Consider the following 20,197-nt stretch of genomic DNA (forward strand, 5'->3'; position numbering starts at 1 on the left):
GTTACTCTCCTGATTGTCGATTTTTTTCCTCTTTTCACGACTCATGTGTGTGTTAGTGTGATTCCAAGGATGTAAACTGTTGGTTTAAGGCAGGGGTAGCCAACACGGTGCCCGCGGGCACCTGGTTGCCCACAGAGACCATGTGAGTTGCCTGCCATGTTCTAAAAATAACACTAGTCACCATGAAATTCCTTATAAAAAAATATAGCTGCTGTTCTTTTTTAATCAAAAATAATTACATTTATGCAGATTTTAAATTACAATATTTATTATAATTTAAAAAAAACAAAAACGTCTTCGGTGTAAATGAACTTTGACCTTGTCCGAGTCAAAGTTCACTGCGCATGTCAAACCACACGTCACTCTGCTGACGCGTCCGGACGCAGACACTTCGGGAAGCTAGATGTGGTGTTTACCCCCAAAACATGACAGAGAAGTGAAAGAGAAAACACTATTTTCACGATGACTGGGAGGAAGAGTTCTTTTTCACGACAGTGAAAGATAAATGTGTGTGTCCTATTTGCGGGGCGACTATTGCGTCGGCAAAGCGGCACAATGTGGAGAGATGCTACTTTAGCCGCTACAAAGCTTCCATGCTAACTAGCCACCTGCTAGCGCACATGGACTGTATGCGCACTACGGACAGGAAAAGCCCCGCCGACCTAAAGGCAGCTTTGGCATCTGCTACGTGGCGAAAAGTTTCTTCGTGGAGAAAAATGTACCATTAGAAAAGCTTGTTTTAGTGAGACAGACGGGGCTCCTCCATGACGGGTCGCCATGCAGGCTTCATTGTACGATGCAGAGGTGATCCAGACTTCCCAACATTCCTACATTACCACTGCATCATTCACCAGCAGGACATATGTATGTACAAAAGTGGCCGGATTTGATCATGTGATGACTCCTGTCGTGAAGATCATAAATGGCTCCAAAGCCAAACAACCAGGACATTGAAGGTGCTGCTGGAGGAGCTGCCAGCTGAACATGGTGACCTGTTACTACACACAGAAACCCCATGGATAAGCAGGGGAACAGTTTTGCAGCGTTTTTTGTCACTGTTGGCCGAAATCAAACAGTTCATGCAATCCAAAGGGGAAGACACTTCGCTGCTTGAGGACACTGAGTGGATTCTTGCCCTTGCATTTTTAACGGACATCACTGGGAAACTGAACCATCTGAACTGTGAGCTGCAAGGTAAAGGTAAGACATGATCAGCTCTGCAATGCCAGGCTTCCCACTAACACACATTTACAGACAAAGAAAGAGGTAACATGTTGTCATTCAAAACACCATGCCATTACACAAAAATGTGAAAAATAATTTGTTGAAAACATGTAATGATTTGTTGTTATGATCTGTTAAAAATGTTGCAATGCTGGTGAAAAATGCTGGTGATTAGTACTAATGTGATAGGATTCATTTCAAAATGTGAAAGAGTTGATTTTTTTTCTTACATAACTGATAATTTGTGCAAACATGGGACAGAGTTCATGAATTGTTCAAAAATGTTACAAAGGTAGTGGTTTGCACAAATGAAGCATGATTTGATGACAGTTAATGATTTCCTAAAAATGTTAGAAGTGATAATTTGCACAGAAATGTAACTGGTGTGATTTTGAACAAAATGCTGCAAATATGCTGATTCATACAAAACTGCCAAGAAAGATATTTACCAAAGTTTCAGAGATGGGATACCTCTGACTTTTAAATATTGGAACAGATTTCCACATATGTGTGTGTCTGTGTGTGTGTGTGTGTGTGTGTGTGTGTGTGTGTGTGTGTGTGTGTGTGTGTTTCCTACCGTCATTGTTGTGGAAATCGTTGTTAATAATTATTGTAAGGAATAATTAACATAAACGTGATCAGACAGTCTTTTTACATATTATTTTCATTATTATTATTATTGTTTAAAGGTGATGGCGCAAGTTTGCTATTGAGGAAGTTTGTATCAAACAAGGTGCCCTTCATACTACTCAGTCCCCTTGAAGTTGCTCTCAAGTTCAACAAGGTTGGTGACCCCTGGTTTAAGGCTTCCCTTTCTGATTTCAACAATGTCAATCTTGAAGCAGCAACCTGCTTGCTGAAAGGTTTAGGAGTTGACTGGTTGTAAATCTACAGAGGATACTGATTCTTTACATCATTTGTGGTCTTACGGTGAAGCTCTTGCATGTTTGTCCACCAGTTATGAAAAGGTTTAATTTTCCAAGCAGGTTCCTGACATTATTTTGCAGCGGCATTGTTGCTGCTCCCAGGCTTAGCACTGCGCTAGACAACTGTGATTGGTTTAAAGAAATATAAACAAGCCAGTACATTTTCCCTCCCGTAGCACTGATTATGAGGTGCGGTCAGACCATTCTGGCGTGGAGACAAGTCTGAAAATGCAAGATCTTTGCTGCTTGATGAAGTGAGGAATTACTGATCTAGGTTGTATGTTTAAGGTAAAAAGGAATGTATATAATAGTTCAAATAGCATTTTGGATATAGAAACATTATGACTAAATAAACAATATGCAAAATAAACAGTGATCCCATAGCTGTGTAGTGAGGACATAAACCACACGGGCACGGATGCCTTCTTACAGTGAGTCTCCAGCTCCTGGCTGCCTCTGACCTTCATTGCATCAAATCCTTTCTTTTCTCTACAGTATTTTCTGTTTATCTTTGCTGTATCTGCCCAGCAAAGGTATAAAATGCCAAAAAATAGCATTTACAGAAAAATAAGATTGAGTAAATATTGTTAACCATCCACTCAAACGTGAAATGAGATTTAATTAACTGTTAAGTGGGGTTTGTGATCCATTTGAGCTAAAGAAGAAACACCTTTGTTTATCACATGTCCAGTATAGCACGGTGAAATTCTTGATTTCGCATACCCCAGCTTGTTAGGAGGCTGGGGTCAGAGCAGGGCCAGCCATGCTATGTTGCCCCTGAAGCAGATTGTTTAGTCACCGTTAATTGTAGAGCCCATTTAAAACAACAGATGTTGAGCCAAAGTGCTTTCTAGTAGTGAAATAAGACTGGTGTTGGAGGCCTTGATAAAGTTTAGGACCTTGCTCAAGGGTCCAACAGTGTCAGCGTTGGTGGTTCTGGGACTTCAACCTTCTGATCAGTAACCCACAGTCTGAACCACTGAACCACCACAGACAATGCTGAATAGTAGCACCATAAACCCCTTTTCCCACACAATTATTCTGTGTCAACCATCATCCGAAAACGAAGGCCCGACTTTTACACCCTTTTCAAGCTTTCATTCAGCTTACAATGGTAGTTTTCATGGTAAATATATGTGGCATGTTTCTTGTGTACAACCCACTGCAACACTGTCATTGTGTCCCTGCAAAGACAGTCTGAAAATACAGTTTTTCTTGTTATTCAATATCAAACAACATCTACCCGTGCAGCTGTTCAGAACAACGATGTCATGAAAAGGTCCTGCTGTCAAAGTCTAGTTTCACTATGTTCTTCTATTTCAGTTTTGTACTTAAAATTGCTGCATATTCTTGAATAAATATGTCTTGAATAAAGTTATCACATAGCAAACCTGAGGCCAGGCAGTCTAGAGCCACTTCATGCTTTCCGTGTCCGTATGTAAAGACAGCTGCCGACTTTGAAAGTGGACCAAGGATGCGGTTCTATTTATGCTTCAATAGATAGATTGCTACTCATGTTAAACATATAAAAACACACGGGGCTCTTGCGGATGTTTCCGAAAGGCAGCTTTTTACAGGATACAGTTTCTAGGAGTAGTACAGTAGTTATTCCTGAGGTGTGTCGAGCACAGTGAGCAGACATTACATGGGATGTCTGGAGAATTCAGAACTTCCCATAGTATGGTGTTTGGGCACCATTAATGAACAGCATGTACAAATCAAATAACCTCTAAAGTCAGCAGCAGCAGCAACTACAACTTTTTAACAGCAAATGATAAAAGTGTGAATGATTCTTCATACTGTTTCTCCTCATTACACAAATTTGTTTGGAGAATTTTTCTGCCGCATTTGCAGCTCACAATGTGGTTACGAATTTTGGGCTGCTGGTGGATTTCTGCTGAGGGGTCTGTGTGAACCCTTAAGGACTAGGGTGACAGACGAGATTTAGGTCACACGTACACTTGCGGAGCCTGACTTGGTCTTAATAGAGGGATCCAGCTGGATATTTTTGCCCTGGAGTCCCTTAGACGGTTAATCCGTCCATGCTGTCATGTCATATGTACCATTTTCCTTCTTTGCTGCCTCCCTGTTCTTTCATTCTTTTGTTTATTTAGAGAATGTACGTCGCATCTTTGACTAATCTTATGGTATCTCACCTAATATATAATATGCTAGAAGGTCAGCTGCTTCTTCTTCGCTGGTGTCCACCACAGACAGATATAAATGCACGGGGAGAGCAGACACAAGCAAACATACACACTTTAGTGTCAAATGTGTCACCTTAGAGTGAAATGCTCAAGACTCAGAAGGTCCAATTAGACCACATTAGTCGTGTGTGTGCGCCTCTGTAGGTCTATATATGTCACAGCTACCATCACCAGGTTTACTTCTGCAGAAAGAGAGCGAACCAAACACCTGGACTCTAAGTTAGCGGTTCACAAAGGATTCATAGTTCTTCTGGTGCTGCTGTTGTCAGTCAGGGATCATGGAGGAACTGGCCCGGGAGAGCATCAGCCTGCTGGCCCGCTCGGCGTCCCACTCGGACCCACCTCGGCTCGGCTCGTTTGGTGCTGTGTTCATCATGCTGAAGTCGGCGCTGGGAGCTGGACTGCTCAACTTCCCCTGGGCCTTCGAGAAGGCGGGAGGAGTGACCACCGCCATCAGTGTGGAGCTGGTGAGTCCGCTATAAAAAGCTCCAGTCGTGCCCTGAATCTTGATGCGCTTCCCAACGAACACTGTTCAACTTTTAAACTGCAGATTCATTGGTTTTATTAGGTCGAGGTGAAAATGTGAGTCCTGTATGCATTTAGTCTGAGTGTTTTAGTTCGGCTGGGGGCCTCCAACCGTCGCTGTCTTTGTCTCCTGAGTGTGAAAGAGGCACATATTTTTCACAAATGAGCTCTAATGAAGATTCCAGTTTATGTGAGGACCTGAACTTTCACTGCACTGCAGACTGTTTCAACATGGATGGATAACTGTATGCTTTCCAGGAAGGGGCTCAAGAGGTCGGGGGCCTCAGGTGTTGATGGGGCTCAGTGGCTCAATCACATGTTTTGCTCTTTTATATTGAATACTGACACATAATAAATTTCACTCTAGATACAGGAATACCACCAAAAGTAGAGGAACTGGCTCACTTACTTTGGCAACAGTGTATTTTTTCTCTGATTCTTTTAGATATTTGGTATAATTTCTTACAATGGGCTACTTTGGCAGAAATCTTTAGAGAGAATTCGGGCTTAAACAAGTATCTTTGAGTCGACTCATTAAAATTTTAATAATCAACCAATAGTTGAATTTTTTTTAAGGCAGAAATGCAAAGACTTAATAGCTTCCAACTCTATAGATGTTGCTGTTTGTGTTTTCTTGATCTTTTTTGATGAAACTGAGTATCTTTAGTTTTTGGACTTTGGGTTACATAAAACAACCATTTTGAATATGTCCTTTATCACCACTCTCTGGCACCTATTTCTAGTCACGAGGAGAGAGATGAGGCACCTTTTACACATCTGTGTTCAGGGCCTCGTTGTCTCATTATCTGTCCCTGATGTATGTGCTTGTTTGTGTAAATGTCACTCTGGTCTGTGAATGAAGATTAGCTCTGAGCTCCTCTCTTCCAGGTATCTCTGGTATTCCTCATCAGCGGTCTGGTCATCCTCGGCTACGCGTCGTCTGTCAGCAGGCAGAAGACGTATCAGGATGTGGTGAGGGAGGTGTGTGGACAAGCCGTGGGACAACTCTGCGAGGTCTGTTTCTGCTTCAACCTCTTCATGATCAGCGTCGCCTTCCTGGTGGTGGTGCAGGACCAGCTGGAGAAACGTGAGTACGGCTCAGTCAAACGCCTGTTATTTACAGGTGCTGTCTTTATTTCAAGTCCCAAAGTCAAGCAGGACTTAATAAAAATCACGTCTCACAGGGCCAGTTGCCATTGGATGTCATATTTTCTGTAACACTCTCCAACTTGATCCAGGTCACACTTTGTAGATGTTTCTAATTCAAGTTTCATATTGTGAGAGTCATTTTTATTTTATTTTAAAAGAACATCTAAAAACAACTACAGTTGAACCAAATTGCTGAGCAATTCACAAGACACAGTCAAACACAAGGACTGAAGGACAAATCTGAATAAAAGACGATACAATATGAAAGATACAACACAGTAAGGGATGAAGTTTTGGGGTCAACTTAACTCTACTTGGATCTAATGCCAAAGTAAAGAGGTGCTTCTTTAGCAGCAATCTGAAAGTTTGTAAAGTCTGGGCAGCTCTTACATGAAAATGTAAATTGTTCCTGAGATGAGGAGCAGCCTCTGTTTCCAAACCTGGATCGAGGACATCTGATTGGTCAACCAGGGGGCTCAAATCGGATTATGATGATGTAAGAGTACTGCTAAACAAGTTGGCACCAACCCCTTTGAAACCTTTAAAACAAAAATAAAATCTTGAAATCAATCCTGAAAAGTAAAGGAATCCACTGCAGACTAGGGTTGGTATTATGTGATCACATTTTGTTTTTGTTGTTAAAAGTAAGCTCCGGCTGAACAAACATAATGACCTGCTTTGTTCTCAATAAGATTCTGAAAGTTTAAATCCATCCAGGTATGAATAGCTTTGAAACAGTTAAGCTAAGGTTGCACTTAGTCTGTTATTTTTATTTGTATGTTGTCTGCAAAACAATGAATAGGAATCTGATGTTTCTTAAATTTGGACTTCAAGGGCAGCATATACGCAAAGAAATTAAAAGTTGTGAGCAATAAACTGCCATAAACAACCAAAACAAACTGCATGCTTTCATTCTCACACAGCAAGGCCAAATAGTACGAAATATAGTCATAATTTTAACATAATCTGCAAATAATTAACAAACTCACATATAAAAATAGACACACTGCATGTTTGCATGATACAACATTAGCACAAACAATTACCGATATGCTTAGGAGGGTCTTCGAGTTCCCATCACCATCCTCACTGTTCTGATTTTAATGATCAAGCACTTCTCTGTTGGAGTTTGTCATCAATTGAGGAGCTACTTGTCATATCAATAATAAATCTTTGTCAGACCACAAATCAGCTGCACTTTAATCTTCATTCTAACTAGTTAGAGGCTGAACATGTGATCAGGAGTAGTAATGCATCCATTTTTCATTTTTTTTTGACAATCTGAAACCCATCAAATCCCTTCAATGTTTTTTGCTCTGTTTCAATGTTAAAGAGAGTATTTGGATTTACAAACACATTTATGTCATGTCTCCAGGGACAAAACCATTTACAGGAAGCCTCTGCATTCTGTCGCCAGCATCGGCGCTCATCTCACCATTAAAACATCATACACCACGTTGTTCAGCAGAATGTAAAATGTAAATGAGCCCTTTGGGATGTGATGCTGTGTGTTGCTGTGTTGTTAACTGTCTTTATGCTGCTGCAGATAAACAACGTTCACTTATTTCTCCAGTGTGTGTTTCTTTATACGAGACGGTGACCGGGTCCAGTGAGGGGGAGATGCCCTATCACTGGTACACTGACCAGCGATTTGCCCTCTTCATCATGTGCCTCGTCATCATCCTGCCGCTGTCCATCCCCAAAGAGATCGGCATCCAGAAATACACCAGGTACTCAGCGCTTACCTGTGTTCACAAATACATCCGGCTGAGTGTAAATGTTTGTGCGACTTCACTGTTTGTCTTCGTGTCAGTGTGCTGGGGACGCTGGCTGCTACGTATCTGTGTGTGGCCGTGATCGTCAGATATCACCTGATGGAAAGCCACACTGCCATAATAACTCCAGAGCACAGCCAAGGGTCGGTACCTCTGTGTGTATTCATCATCCACGGTTGGCATGTATACAGCTGTTGTATCGTGTGCACCAGTAACTGTGTAAATGTGTGTGCCTTTCAGTGTGAGTTCGTGGGCATCAATGTTCAGTGTCGTACCAACCATTTGCTTTGGCTTCCAGGTAAGAATCACCTTTATGCACGAAAGAGGCCAAAAACACAATAAACCAGCTGTTCACATTATGTAAAAATGTTTTCCGCTCTCTTTTGATGGGCACCACTGTGATAGAAATGTTTATAATTACTGTGTAATTGGTTTCTATGCATATTATTGTCATGCTTCAATTTCATGAGGTCAAAGAAGCTCCCTTCCTCTGTGAAGAGCTTATCTCTTTTGCCCTCATACTAAATTAGAAACACTGGTCTCTGTAAGGAAGAAGAATGACATTTTTAAAAGAGCTGGCATCGAAACAAGAAAACTGTAGTTGGGTCAATATGTAATTGTGGAACGTTTTGTAACATAGTTGACAGGTATCATAGTTGACATTTTTGCTGTTTTCAGGTCTAAAATCAACATGGCCGTCTATAACCAAACACTACATGGCATTTTTACAGAAAGATTCTTCTAAATATTATATATAAAACTAAGTAAAACTGAAATTGAAAGTTATTTATAAAGATATTGTAGTAAACCTGTTGCCATGCGATAAATCCACACTTGACCCACACACTACTTTATATTAAATAACTCAGAAAGCCTTGGAGTCTTGCCAGTCTTTTCTTCAGGAGGAAATGACATCATGTGGAGCAGGTCATGTGATCTGGAATTGACACATTTCCTTGAAAAGTGTTTTTGTAACGGATAACTTAGTTGAAAGTGATTTCTTGGACACAGATACAATTTGTCACTTTCCATATGAAATTTGAGATATTGCCAAAAAAGGAATATCTGTTATGATTATCTCAACTTAATAAACAGAATACAATCAAAACAATTTTTGAATCAGCTCATATTGTTTAACTACTTAGAAAGTGGTTGTTATTAAATTCAGACAGTTATTTAGTTGACATTTTAGTGATATTCAGTTATATTTTTATTAAAAAGTGATTGTTTCCATAAAACAAAAATTATGGAATTTGTAAAGACATGATCATAATGAACATTAAAAAAACATTAGTTTTTTTTTTTTTTTTAACTTTTAATAAAAATGTATGCAAGATATATCCCATGGACTTCAAAAGTCCCTCAGTTATATATTGACCCAGTTACCAAAACTATTTAACAATAAATAATTTTAAAATCTTCACCCCTTGCATCATAGACCATATAAAAAGTTGGATGAACCCTCCTTGACGTCACCCACTAGTCACTCAAAGTGCTTATTTCCCTTTATTATTCAATACTTTAACTCCTTAATACAATTTCAATTTGTGAGTTATATAAAAATCCAACCTCCATGCAGTTTTTGCCACGAACTGGGAAAATATCCATAGAGATCAAAACCGCTTTTTGTACCAGACCATAAACATGTTTATTTCTGCTGTGAAGTTGGACATTTTAACATGCGGGTCTATGAGGACTGACTTTTGAAGCCTTGAGTGGCCGTTTCATGAACTGCACCACTGAGTTGGCTTCATTTTTAAGCCCAGGAGGTTGACACTCGACTTACACACATTTAACATTCAGTTAAACCAAGCATAAAAAATTATAAAATTACTTGTTTGTACATGTGTTTTTAAAAGCCTTTCAGACTGAGCATATATCCATCATCCCAGAGCTCATATGAATTTGGGTAAGCAGGAAAAAAAACAGTAAATCCTCGCAAACCAAATAGTCATGTTCTTCTGTGTGTCTGTGTTTGCAGTGCCATGAAGCCTGCATAGCAATCTACAGCAGCATGGAGAACCAGAAGCTCTCCCACTGGGTGCTCATCTCTGTGCTCTCTATGTTCTTCTGTTTACTCATCTACACTCTAACCGGTGAATTCACCTCTCAAACATGAGCATTATGTTGCATTATGTTCTTCACCTGAAAGATTTTAATCTCCTCCCTTCTGTCCGTCTCCAGGTGTTTATGGCTTCATGACGTTTGGACGAGCCGTCGCCTCAGATATTCTGATGTCATATCCAGGAAATGATGTGGTCATGATAATTTCCAGACTACTTTTTGGATTTTCAATTATCACCATCTATCCTATCATTCTGCTTCTGGGGCGGTAAGCCACATCAGAGTTGGACTGCTTTGTGTTGTGTATTTTTTTTAATGTGTGTGTTCACGGTCATGTTGTGTCTGTGTGTTAAACAGGTCCGTTGTCCTGAACCTGATGTTACGAGTTCAAAGACGTCGCAGAGGAATCGTCACTCATTTGTTTGAGAGTCGCTGCAGAGTCGTTCTGACTGTGATCTGGATCAGTTTTACTCTCCTTATTGCTATGTTTGTCCCCGACATGGGGCAGGTCATCAGTGTCATCGGAGGAATCAGCGCCTTTTTCATCTTTATCTTTCCGGGTATGAACGAAATTACTTTAATGTGTGTGTGTTTGAACTGACATTAACATTTGCATTGATGTTGCATGTACAGTGACTATAAAAAGTATTCACCACTGTTTGGAACTTTGAATTGTGGTCAAATTGAAATTGACATTCCTTTTTACAAGAATTTACAAAAAAAGACTATTTCATGTCAAAGTGAGAACAGATTTTTACAAAGTAATGCCAATTAATAATAAAAAAAAAAAAAAACATGATGAAAGTGATTGCATAAGTATTCACCTTCTTCAAAGCGACTCACTTAATTGAACAAAGATGAAACTAATTTGTGTTAAGAAGTCACACGGTTAATGAAATGGAGACCATCAGAGTGCAGGGATTGTAGTACAAAGACACCTGTATCTGGAAAACACCATGAAAACAAAAGAACACTTAGCTTACTCAGCAATGTGAGTAAAGGTAACTGTGAAGCATAAATCGGGTGAATACATTCACTGAATATCCTTATTTTACTTTGTATATTTTTAATGAATTGACGTTGCTTGGTAGATCTCGGTTTTCACTTTAACATCAAAGAATCTGTTTTTGTAAACTCATGTCAAAAAACCTTTAATGATACAATGTTAAAAAGGCAATAAAGGGGGGATTTATAGGCTTTGAATTTGTGCCAACTTTTGTTCTACAGTTGCAACTAATGATTGTTTAATTCAGTCATTTCCTCGATTAATCATTTGGTCTCCATTTGTTCATCAAAAGTAAAATATTCCAAATATTTATTGATTATGCAAATACATACAAGAAACTTTCTCTCAATCTACTGTTTGGCTAATTATCTCATTTCTAAACTGGACCGACATGTAATGAAAGAGGTTTGACTGAAGGTGCGACTGATGGCAGCACGGTGTGTTTTCATGTGTTGCAGGTCTTTGCTTACTGTTCATAATGCAAACTGAGAACGTCTCTCCAAGAGTCAGGTGAGTGTTTACAGTAAAGACTCATAGGCCAATATTTTTGTAGACATTTCCTAGAGAGAACTGTCTGATTGTTTAGAAAATAAGGACAGTGTAAAACTGCCAAATATGTTATTAATTAATCATTTAACTGCAAAGGAGAGACAAACATGGAAACTGTAACAAATCTTTATAGTCAAACATACAATTGTACACATATGGGGAATAAAGACTTAAATAATGAATCACTATTAACTTTGGAACTGGAAATTTCCTTTCACAGAGTATTTTTCCTGCAGCAGTCAAAGGAAATTATTAAGAAAGCAACAACAAACAACAGAAATAGCAAAGGGGGCATATTTTATGACCCCAGGCTTTCATTTACAGAGTAGATTTCCTCCACTGTCTTCTAACTTGGAGGCTTTTTGGATAAAGAAAAGATAATAAAAGATTATGACTTACTGTTTTGCAAAAGATTACTTCTGTTTACTGTTGTTATTGCTGTTGAGAGTCATCTGCACTGATCTTTCTCTTGATGGCCTGCTTTATAATACAGGGCCGTTTTACCCGTCTGGGGAGTCATAACAATCGTAGTTGGAGCCTTCATCTTCGGACAGAGCACGACCATCGCTGTGATGGAGATTTTCCAGAACATCTAAACTTTTTGCCACCATTATCACCACTACCTGCAGCAGCTGCTTCACTGTGACACTCATCTCTTTTGTACAACTGAGTGTTGCAAATTTGTACAGGTGGTTTTTAGTTGTACATGTATTTGGTCATCTACGGCCAGATAGTAAATATATTTACGATGTCAGAATGTATTATTGTTGTGTGTGCATTCTCCTTGTTTAGTGTGTATAGAAGGAACATATTTAATTTAGAATATGTTGTACAGGCTTCTTTTATTATGTGCTACATCAATAATATACCTACAGTATGTGTGTGTGTGAGCCTTCATTTGTGCCTCGACACTACCAGGGGGCAGTGTTGCACCATGCAGGAATTTTTTATTTAGGTATAGTTTCCATTGACTTGTATGTGTGAAGCTGCACATTGACAACACAGATAAGAGAAAAATGGTTCTTATCATTTTTGTTCTGGTCCCAGTGACAATCTTGACACGATCACGGCACATTTAAATGAACCGAGCAGGGAAATATGCTTTTTTAATACAAACAGATAGAGTCATTGTCCTTGAAATGCTTGTTTACATCCACCAAGTGATAAAAATGAGTGGAATTATTTTTTTTCATTGAAGAATGTGATTCTAATCTTTTCTCTGCACTTCTCAGTTCTCTCTTCGACTGACCTCGCCGCGGCCTGAATCATAGCAGTGATATAAATCTGCAGCTTTCATTGAGCACAGAGCGATGCCTGAGGTGTGCTGAATAGAACTGTTTATTGTTTATTGACTTGTAGCTTAAAGGAGTTATGGTGGAGCGCCTGCGAGCGTGCATGTGTGTTAGTGTATGAGTGAGTAATGATTTACAGTAAATCCAGAAACTGTGTGTTGTATCTTTGCCTGCAGGGGTCTGATTTAAAGCAACGTATGAGCCATGCAAACAACATGGAGCACTCATCTGTCTGACTATACACGCACAATTAAAATAACTTTCATTAAAAATAGACCATCTAGAAATAAACAGCCGCCCCTTATCAATGTCTCAGTTATGTAACAGATTTTTCTTCATCTCGTGCGACATTAATGTCCTTAAGGGAAAACCTCAAACTGGGATACTCGGCTTGGGTTTAGCCTGTGGGATTATATTTCAACCTGCTGGCCCAATGACTAAATCCACTGAATGCAGGAGAAAAAAAAAATCTTTGGAAATCTCATGAACCACTAACCTCTTCTTGCAGCTTCACTTGCTGTAAACCATCTTATAGGTTCATAAAGGAAATTCAGTACCGCTGGAAAATACAACTAATATAGAACTACTGAGAGCTTCGTGTGTGTGTTGTCTGTCTGTCATCATTTCAGACTTTGTTGCCTCAGAAAATGAAAGCGTTAACAACAGAAATTGTATGGCTTTAGGCACTAAATGCAGATGTATTCATGCTCTCAGTCATGATGCTAACGTATTGATGTTTCACACTTAATATGAACTATTTTGCCAATTTAGTGTGTTAACATGCTAACATTTGCTAATTATCACTGAACAGTTGAGGATGATGGAATGTCTTTAGTTTTTCTTCATAAATTCAAGTATTAGAGAAATTTGTTAATTTTCACTTGATGGCTCTAGATGGAAAGTAAAAAAAAAAAGCCAAAATTTCATGGGAGATCAAAACCTCAAGGCGTGAAAACTGAGTGAGAGTTTGTTGCTAGTGGATGATACATAAATAACAAAAATGTTGACTTGCTATTGACACTAATTGAAATATCAGGATCTTGTCATGAGGATTTATTGTCTAGTAGGAATGAAATGAATCCCAAAATGAACACTGACAATCATGCCTATGAGGCCAAAAATTTAAAATTTTGTTTGAAATTGTTACCTAACAGTTTACCAATAGTTAAAATTAGAGCCCGACTGATATGGATTTTTTGAGGCCGATGCCGATTCCAATATATGGGGGAAAAAAAAATAACGATAACCGATTAATCGGCCAATTAATTAAAAAAAAAATATATATATATATAATGAATTTGTTTAACTTTACAACAGAGGAATTTTTTAAGTACAAAAACATGCAACAAAGCATTAAACCTCAGGAAAATTATATAACCTCAAAAAGAGTCAATCTATAAATGAGTTATGAAATGAATCTGGTCTTGTACTTCTTGTTGCTGCAAATTAGAGGTAGATTTTTTGTATGTATATGCTGCATATAAGCAACATAATGAGTGAAGTTCCTGGCAAAACATTCTTCATGTAGTCTTCTGATGCTCTTTAACGTTAAATCACATTTTCATCTTCTCTGCATAAAGTGTTAAAATATATATGCATGTATCAGTCTCTATCTGCATCTTCATATCAGTCAAGATGAGTAGGAAAATGTCGGGTATCTGCAAAGAGCCCAGTATTGCGCATCCCTATTGTCTGAATACCATGAATGTCTGTGCAAAAATTTCATGCAACTCATCTAATTGTTGTTGATCTTCAACAGTCTGCTCCAAAGTGGTGGACCGACCATCACACAGACATTGTCATCTCCAGTGTGACGCCGCAAGCATGGCTAAAAAATCATCTAATATTCTCTGCATTAGATTATCTCTTCATTTGCCTTGGCTTCTGAAAAATAATTTCCAGCCCTCATTATTATGTTGTCCCCCGTAGCGACTTTCTTGCTGAAAGATTACTTGTAATGTGGGCTTCTTGCAGTGCTAATTAATTAAATGGCAATTTGTGGCAACGTCCCTTTTAAACGTTTAATTGCTCCTGATAAGAGCGTCAGCAGGACGCATGAATGGAAACGGATGGCTGGATGGTGTTTCTGTTGCTGTGTGTGTGTGGCTTCTGTCACTGTCACACTGATTGAAATCTTCATGTCTTTTGTGTTCACATTGAATAAAAAAAAATGTTTTGCTCCTGTTTAATTTGCAGATAAGCTGCAGTTTTCTGTGCCTCCTTCGAGCCAAAGGGAGGGATGTTGCTGTCAGTGTTGTGTGTGTTTCTAGCATTGTGCTGCATGCATGATCATGGACATGGCTGTGTACATGTATGTGTATGACCTTGTTTTCTATGCATCAAGGTTATGACCAGCAGGCTGGGATCATCATGATGGAGATAACATGCGTCCATCATTCTGCTACTCGGCCTTTATTGAAGTGGTGACAGCAGGTCTTTGACCCGCAGGCCGAACTCTGGGGGATAATCGCTGCAGTGGCAATGAGCTCAGGTGAAGGAGAGGCCTCCGTCACCTTGTGTGTGAGCAGCATTACGTCACATTTGTGACAGTAAAGGTGCTCTATTTTCTTTCCATTAAAGTCTTAGAATCTTTTAGCTACTTTACCTTTTTGTTTAGTTTTGAGACGATATGCTGTATGTATGGCAATGCAACACACTCATCTTGTTAAACATGTTATTTATGAGTTAATCTCTGGTAGTATTTGACACTTGAAGTAGAATTTTACGTTAAGTACAACAGAGGCTTATATATTTTTGTGAAGTGATTGTGTGTTTCTTTAATTAGGGATAATTTCTCAATCAAACAAACTCAGGGACTACGCTTAGACGTGATGAAACCTAGCATGAGCAGGGGATTACCACATGTATGAGGCTCCACAAACAGATTAATTACATTTATTACAGCAGTTAGATGCAGTGTGGATACAGATAAACAAGGAAACATTATTATAAATGAACCCTATCAGTGTATTCATATAGTACGTGACAGTATGCATAACAATGAGGATAACAGCCGTAGGACTGCATCATAAATGTATTCTCCCTGTCGTGTGCAATTGAGCTTTGTTCTCCCACTTTCCTTTATCTGTACATCCAAGCACCACAGGGATAACTGCGGCGTTCACATCTACTGGGTAACATATATGTATAAATACTGAACAGTGGGGCTCTCAGTAAGTAAGTGCGTGTGTCACATAAAGAAAAGAAAACAGGTAAATAAAACATGTTTCTGTTCACAAGTTAAGGTTCACTATAACGCTCAGTGCAGCCAATAGACAGAAGATACCAGTGAGATGGTCTTCTCAGTCCTGTGTTTAGCTAGTATCTTTAAATAAAGAGTCTAAAGCCATGCTGGCAGCACTCTGCTGTACTTAACACAATTAAGATCTGAGCAACCCTGTTGTACCTGAGTATTGGGTCTTTGTCCTTTGGTAGAACCAGAAACTGATTTTTTATGCTTATTTAGCTTGTTCTTTTATTTCTTTTTCAGTTCCCCGTCCAGTTTTTGCTTTAACAGCTTTTAATGAACATCTTTTCACATTTGTCCTTGTCTTTGTAGGTTAAACATTGCGGCTTGGCAGTGAGTCCACAAGCAAACCGAGGGGTCGCTTATTTGTTGGTTTGCTTGGTTAAGCTCATTAAGGTTGAAGTCTTTTATAGAAAGTGTTGCAGTTGATGCCAATTTGTCTGAGAATATCAAACATACACTATTGAAACTACAGACTTCATTTTTGTTGGCTGTTCTAAAGTTTTTTAAATTTCCAACAAGCACTTTAAAAGGACTTCATACAATTTTGACTCCGATAAATCAGCTGTATGTTACCTGACAGACAAAGTAGCTGGTGAAGAAACTAACTGACATATGATCAACTCTGTATGTCTCCTTTATTCTGGAGTCACTGTTCCTCCTCACAGAGACACAGAGAAATGTTATACAGCTGGTTATTGTTTTGTTCAGAGCAATTACCTTTGGTGGTTGCACATATGAGAAATAAAGTTCTTCTGTCTATAATAAAGTTGAAAACAAAATGATGACAACCTTAAAATGATGTAGTGATGACACAAGCAACAACCTCCGGGGATGAAAAATGAAGTTTCAAAACCTGCAGTTCCTGCAGTTGCCACTTGAGGCTGCTGCAAAAGTGAATCAATTGTCATAGACACCCATAATAAATTATCCAGCTTTACAACTGAAAGAAACATGCTGACAGCTTGGTACAAAAACCAGTTTGGTCTCTACAGCTAATATCTCCTTTCATGACAACTGCACAGGAGTGACTTTAACTTGACTCACCCATTTAAATTGTATGAAGGCTAAAAATTATACAAAATGAAGGTTGTGGCTGCTTTGAGTGACAGGTGGATGCAGTCCTGAGACAGTTTGATACGGTTTCTTTCCAAATCTGTGCACAGTGTCAGTTTATTCCATCTATGTCAAAATCACTGAGGTTGGACAAAATGAACAATAAAGAAAATACAATCTGAGAAAAGGACACTCTGAAAGATGTGTGTCACAGTTTTTAACTCAACCACACTGGTTAGTTTTAAATTCAAAGTCACAGCTCTGGTTTGTTAGTGGAGACCTGAGTGAGCTGAATGTTGGAGGGATGTGGATGCCCTTTAAGAATAAAAACATAACAGAGCTGGCTATGCGTGGTGCATCTGTCTCTCTTCCTATTTGCAGAGCACATTTCATTTTTTTTTCAGTCACACATGACCTTTAAAGCCCCAATCCCTTCTATATCAATTGTGATATATATGTTGCTGCACTTGATTTGAATACTATAAACCCAGTGCTTTCCCTGTCCCCCCAAGGTCCTGTTGTTATTTATGTATTTTTACACATTGCCATGCACCCTCAAAATAAATTTCCCTGAAAAAATAACCATTTACTGTAACAAACCAATTGACCACAGCAATCTTAAATGCTTGTAGATGCAGAGATATACTAAATAGATGATTTTAATCTTGCAAACTATTGTTATTTAATGTGATTTTTAAAAGTCATAATTTCACTTAAAGGATTAACTGTCTTTTCAGGTGTTTCCTTTCTCCATTGATTAATTCTCCATCTTTATGGTTGTGTTACAAATAAGTAACACAACCATAAAGATGTGACCCAGACTTTAACTGAGCTTTAATGAGTATTTGCTTGATGCTCTGAATCTATTTGCATGTACGTTTGCAGAAAAGTCAAAATGGAAACTAAAATAGGAAAAACCCTGCAACACATTAATAAAACATAAAGCGCTAACTTTGAGAACAAACAAGGATTTGGAGGTAAATTATGTATACATATGCAAATCTTTGTTCATATGGAGGCTATAGTGTGAAAAAACACTTCAGAGCCAACATGTGCAGTATGTTGACTACTGATTAGCAGATCATAAGGCACCATTTGATGAAATTACATGGTAAGGACAAAACAAACAAATAAACAAACAAAAACAGCAAGGATCTTTGAGATCTAAGTAATTCAGTCTCCTCCTCTTGGACTGACTGTCTTCCTCCACCTGAAACAGTTGGAGAGGCTGCATTTGGACAGTAGAGACATTAGAACATAAATAGAAAGATAACTCCTGATGCACACATTAATATTACAAGACAGCCACTGTTATAGAGCTAAATTGGATGACAAAGTGTTTACAGTCACCATTTTTGGAAATCCCGCATGCGTTGGAATATCCCAAAGGCCCATTATTTATGAATGAGTCTTCCTCTGAGTGTCCTGTTTTTAGTTGCACATATTTTTTTTTGCTTAAGCCAAAATTACCTTTGCATGAGTAGCATATGTAGTCTGTGTGAAGTAGTTGCAAGTAAGGCAAACACAGTGGTACAACCGCATGTAAAGCTCACTCAGACACGGCATTAAAACACAATATTTCCCAACAGTTTTCATCAGCTCACATAGCAGAGAGCTCTAATAATTATATAACATGATGGCACAGATCGGGTCACTGTGGATAATCTGCCTGCAAAGATGCACATACCAGCAAGTCTAGCAGAACAGGGGATTGCAGAGTTTATTTCACAGTCAGGAACTCTGAATTTAGCTGCAGTGAGACAGAGAACACTTCAGCATAGAGCGGTATATTTTTGTCACTTTTTATTCTCTTGTATAGATCATAAAATATCTCAGTATTACAATAGTTATCAGCAATCAACAAACTGTCAGAACAAAAAACTAACTAACTATATATATATATATATATATATATATATATATATATATATATATATATATATATATATATATATATTTTCACAAGAACTTTTATCTTAGGTGTCAGATGATTAAAGGACTATATTTTATATTTTATTTTTTAGTTCTCACACACCATTGCCATATTTTCGAAAACATCTTATTACAGTACAGTATGAGATATTATTAATGAATTTCTATACGATGCAAAGACATAATTCACAGATTCTCCTCCTACTTAACCAGTCTTAAATCTTCATCTCAGATGTCACAGAGAAGCTGCAGACAACATGATGGTTGACGTCCACCATCCTTCTAGAACACGTCTGAGTAGCAGAGCTCAGCTGTTACCTAATCATCATATAGGGATATGTTGTTGGATTTATTTTTAGCATTTGGCTAAAGTTACATATTAGAAGTTCAGCATGTTTTGTTGATGATGCAAAGCTGTTTCACATATGAATTGTAGTTTCTAAGACGTCGAGGATGTGCAGATGTTGAAGAAAATGTCCGTTGACACTGACTTGTTTAATAATAATAATTTTAAGAACACGGCATCTGATCAGGCACCATGGTCTGCCTGATGGAGAATTCAAAGCCAATATGAACCCCCTAGAATAACAACACGTGCTCACTGATATAGGTCTGGTTGCATATGAAATCTTAAGATATGGTTTCTGTTATAATGGAAGCCAAAGGTCAAAACAAAGAGCCATCAACGTCCTGGACATAGTGACTACATGCTAAACAACAGCATCGAGTTACTCTAAATAGCCAAAAGCAGACAAAACACATTCTATTAAATATGTAAGTAACACATGTGTCAGGTCAGATACTACAGAATGAAAAAAGACTAACGCTTAATAATAACAATGGAAATTAAAATGTGAAACAGGCAGATTTTATTGACAGATATTTTCACATAGGAGGAATTTGACTTGATGTTCTGGTGCATAACTGTGTATAAACACTAGCAAATAGAACATGTAAAGGAGGATAAAAGATTTTTTCAAAAGCAAGCATTGCAAGTCAAAATGAAAAGCAATTGTAGCAAATCAAAGCTACTATAAAGCAAGAAAAATACTTATACAACATACAATGTTTGTAAAAAAAAATGTAAAATGAACCTTCAAGCTCAATTGCTACAGTATTTAGATGAAGGTGAGTTCACATTTCAGTTCAGCAGAGTTTGAGTTTAAGCTGTAAGGGCAAAATAAATCCATTAACTCTTCAAAATGTGCTTCTTTAAGAGAGGCTCCGCCCACTCAGCTACACGCA

General features: G+C 38.3%; 1 protein-coding gene across 1 annotated transcript; it reads left to right on the top strand.

Annotated features, from left to right (window-relative positions):
• Positions 1-4,497: 4,497 nt before the first annotated feature.
• slc38a8b (solute carrier family 38 member 8b) lies at positions 4,498-12,880 on the top strand. Its single transcript, XM_023277416.3, has 10 exons — positions 4,498-4,824; positions 5,771-5,969; positions 7,605-7,761; positions 7,845-7,949; positions 8,047-8,104; positions 9,788-9,902; positions 9,991-10,138; positions 10,228-10,430; positions 11,335-11,386; positions 11,919-12,880. The coding sequence occupies exons 1-10, from the start codon at positions 4,636-4,638 to the stop codon at positions 12,019-12,021; spliced, it is 1,329 nt and encodes a 442-aa protein (XP_023133184.1). The 5' UTR covers positions 4,498-4,635; the 3' UTR covers positions 12,022-12,880.
• The last annotated feature ends 7,317 nt before the right edge of the window (positions 12,881-20,197 follow it).

The sequence above is a fragment of the Amphiprion ocellaris genome, chromosome 1 (assembly GCF_022539595.1).
Source record: "Amphiprion ocellaris isolate individual 3 ecotype Okinawa chromosome 1, ASM2253959v1, whole genome shotgun sequence".
In the NCBI taxonomy this organism is placed as follows: domain Eukaryota; kingdom Metazoa; phylum Chordata; class Actinopteri; family Pomacentridae; genus Amphiprion; species Amphiprion ocellaris.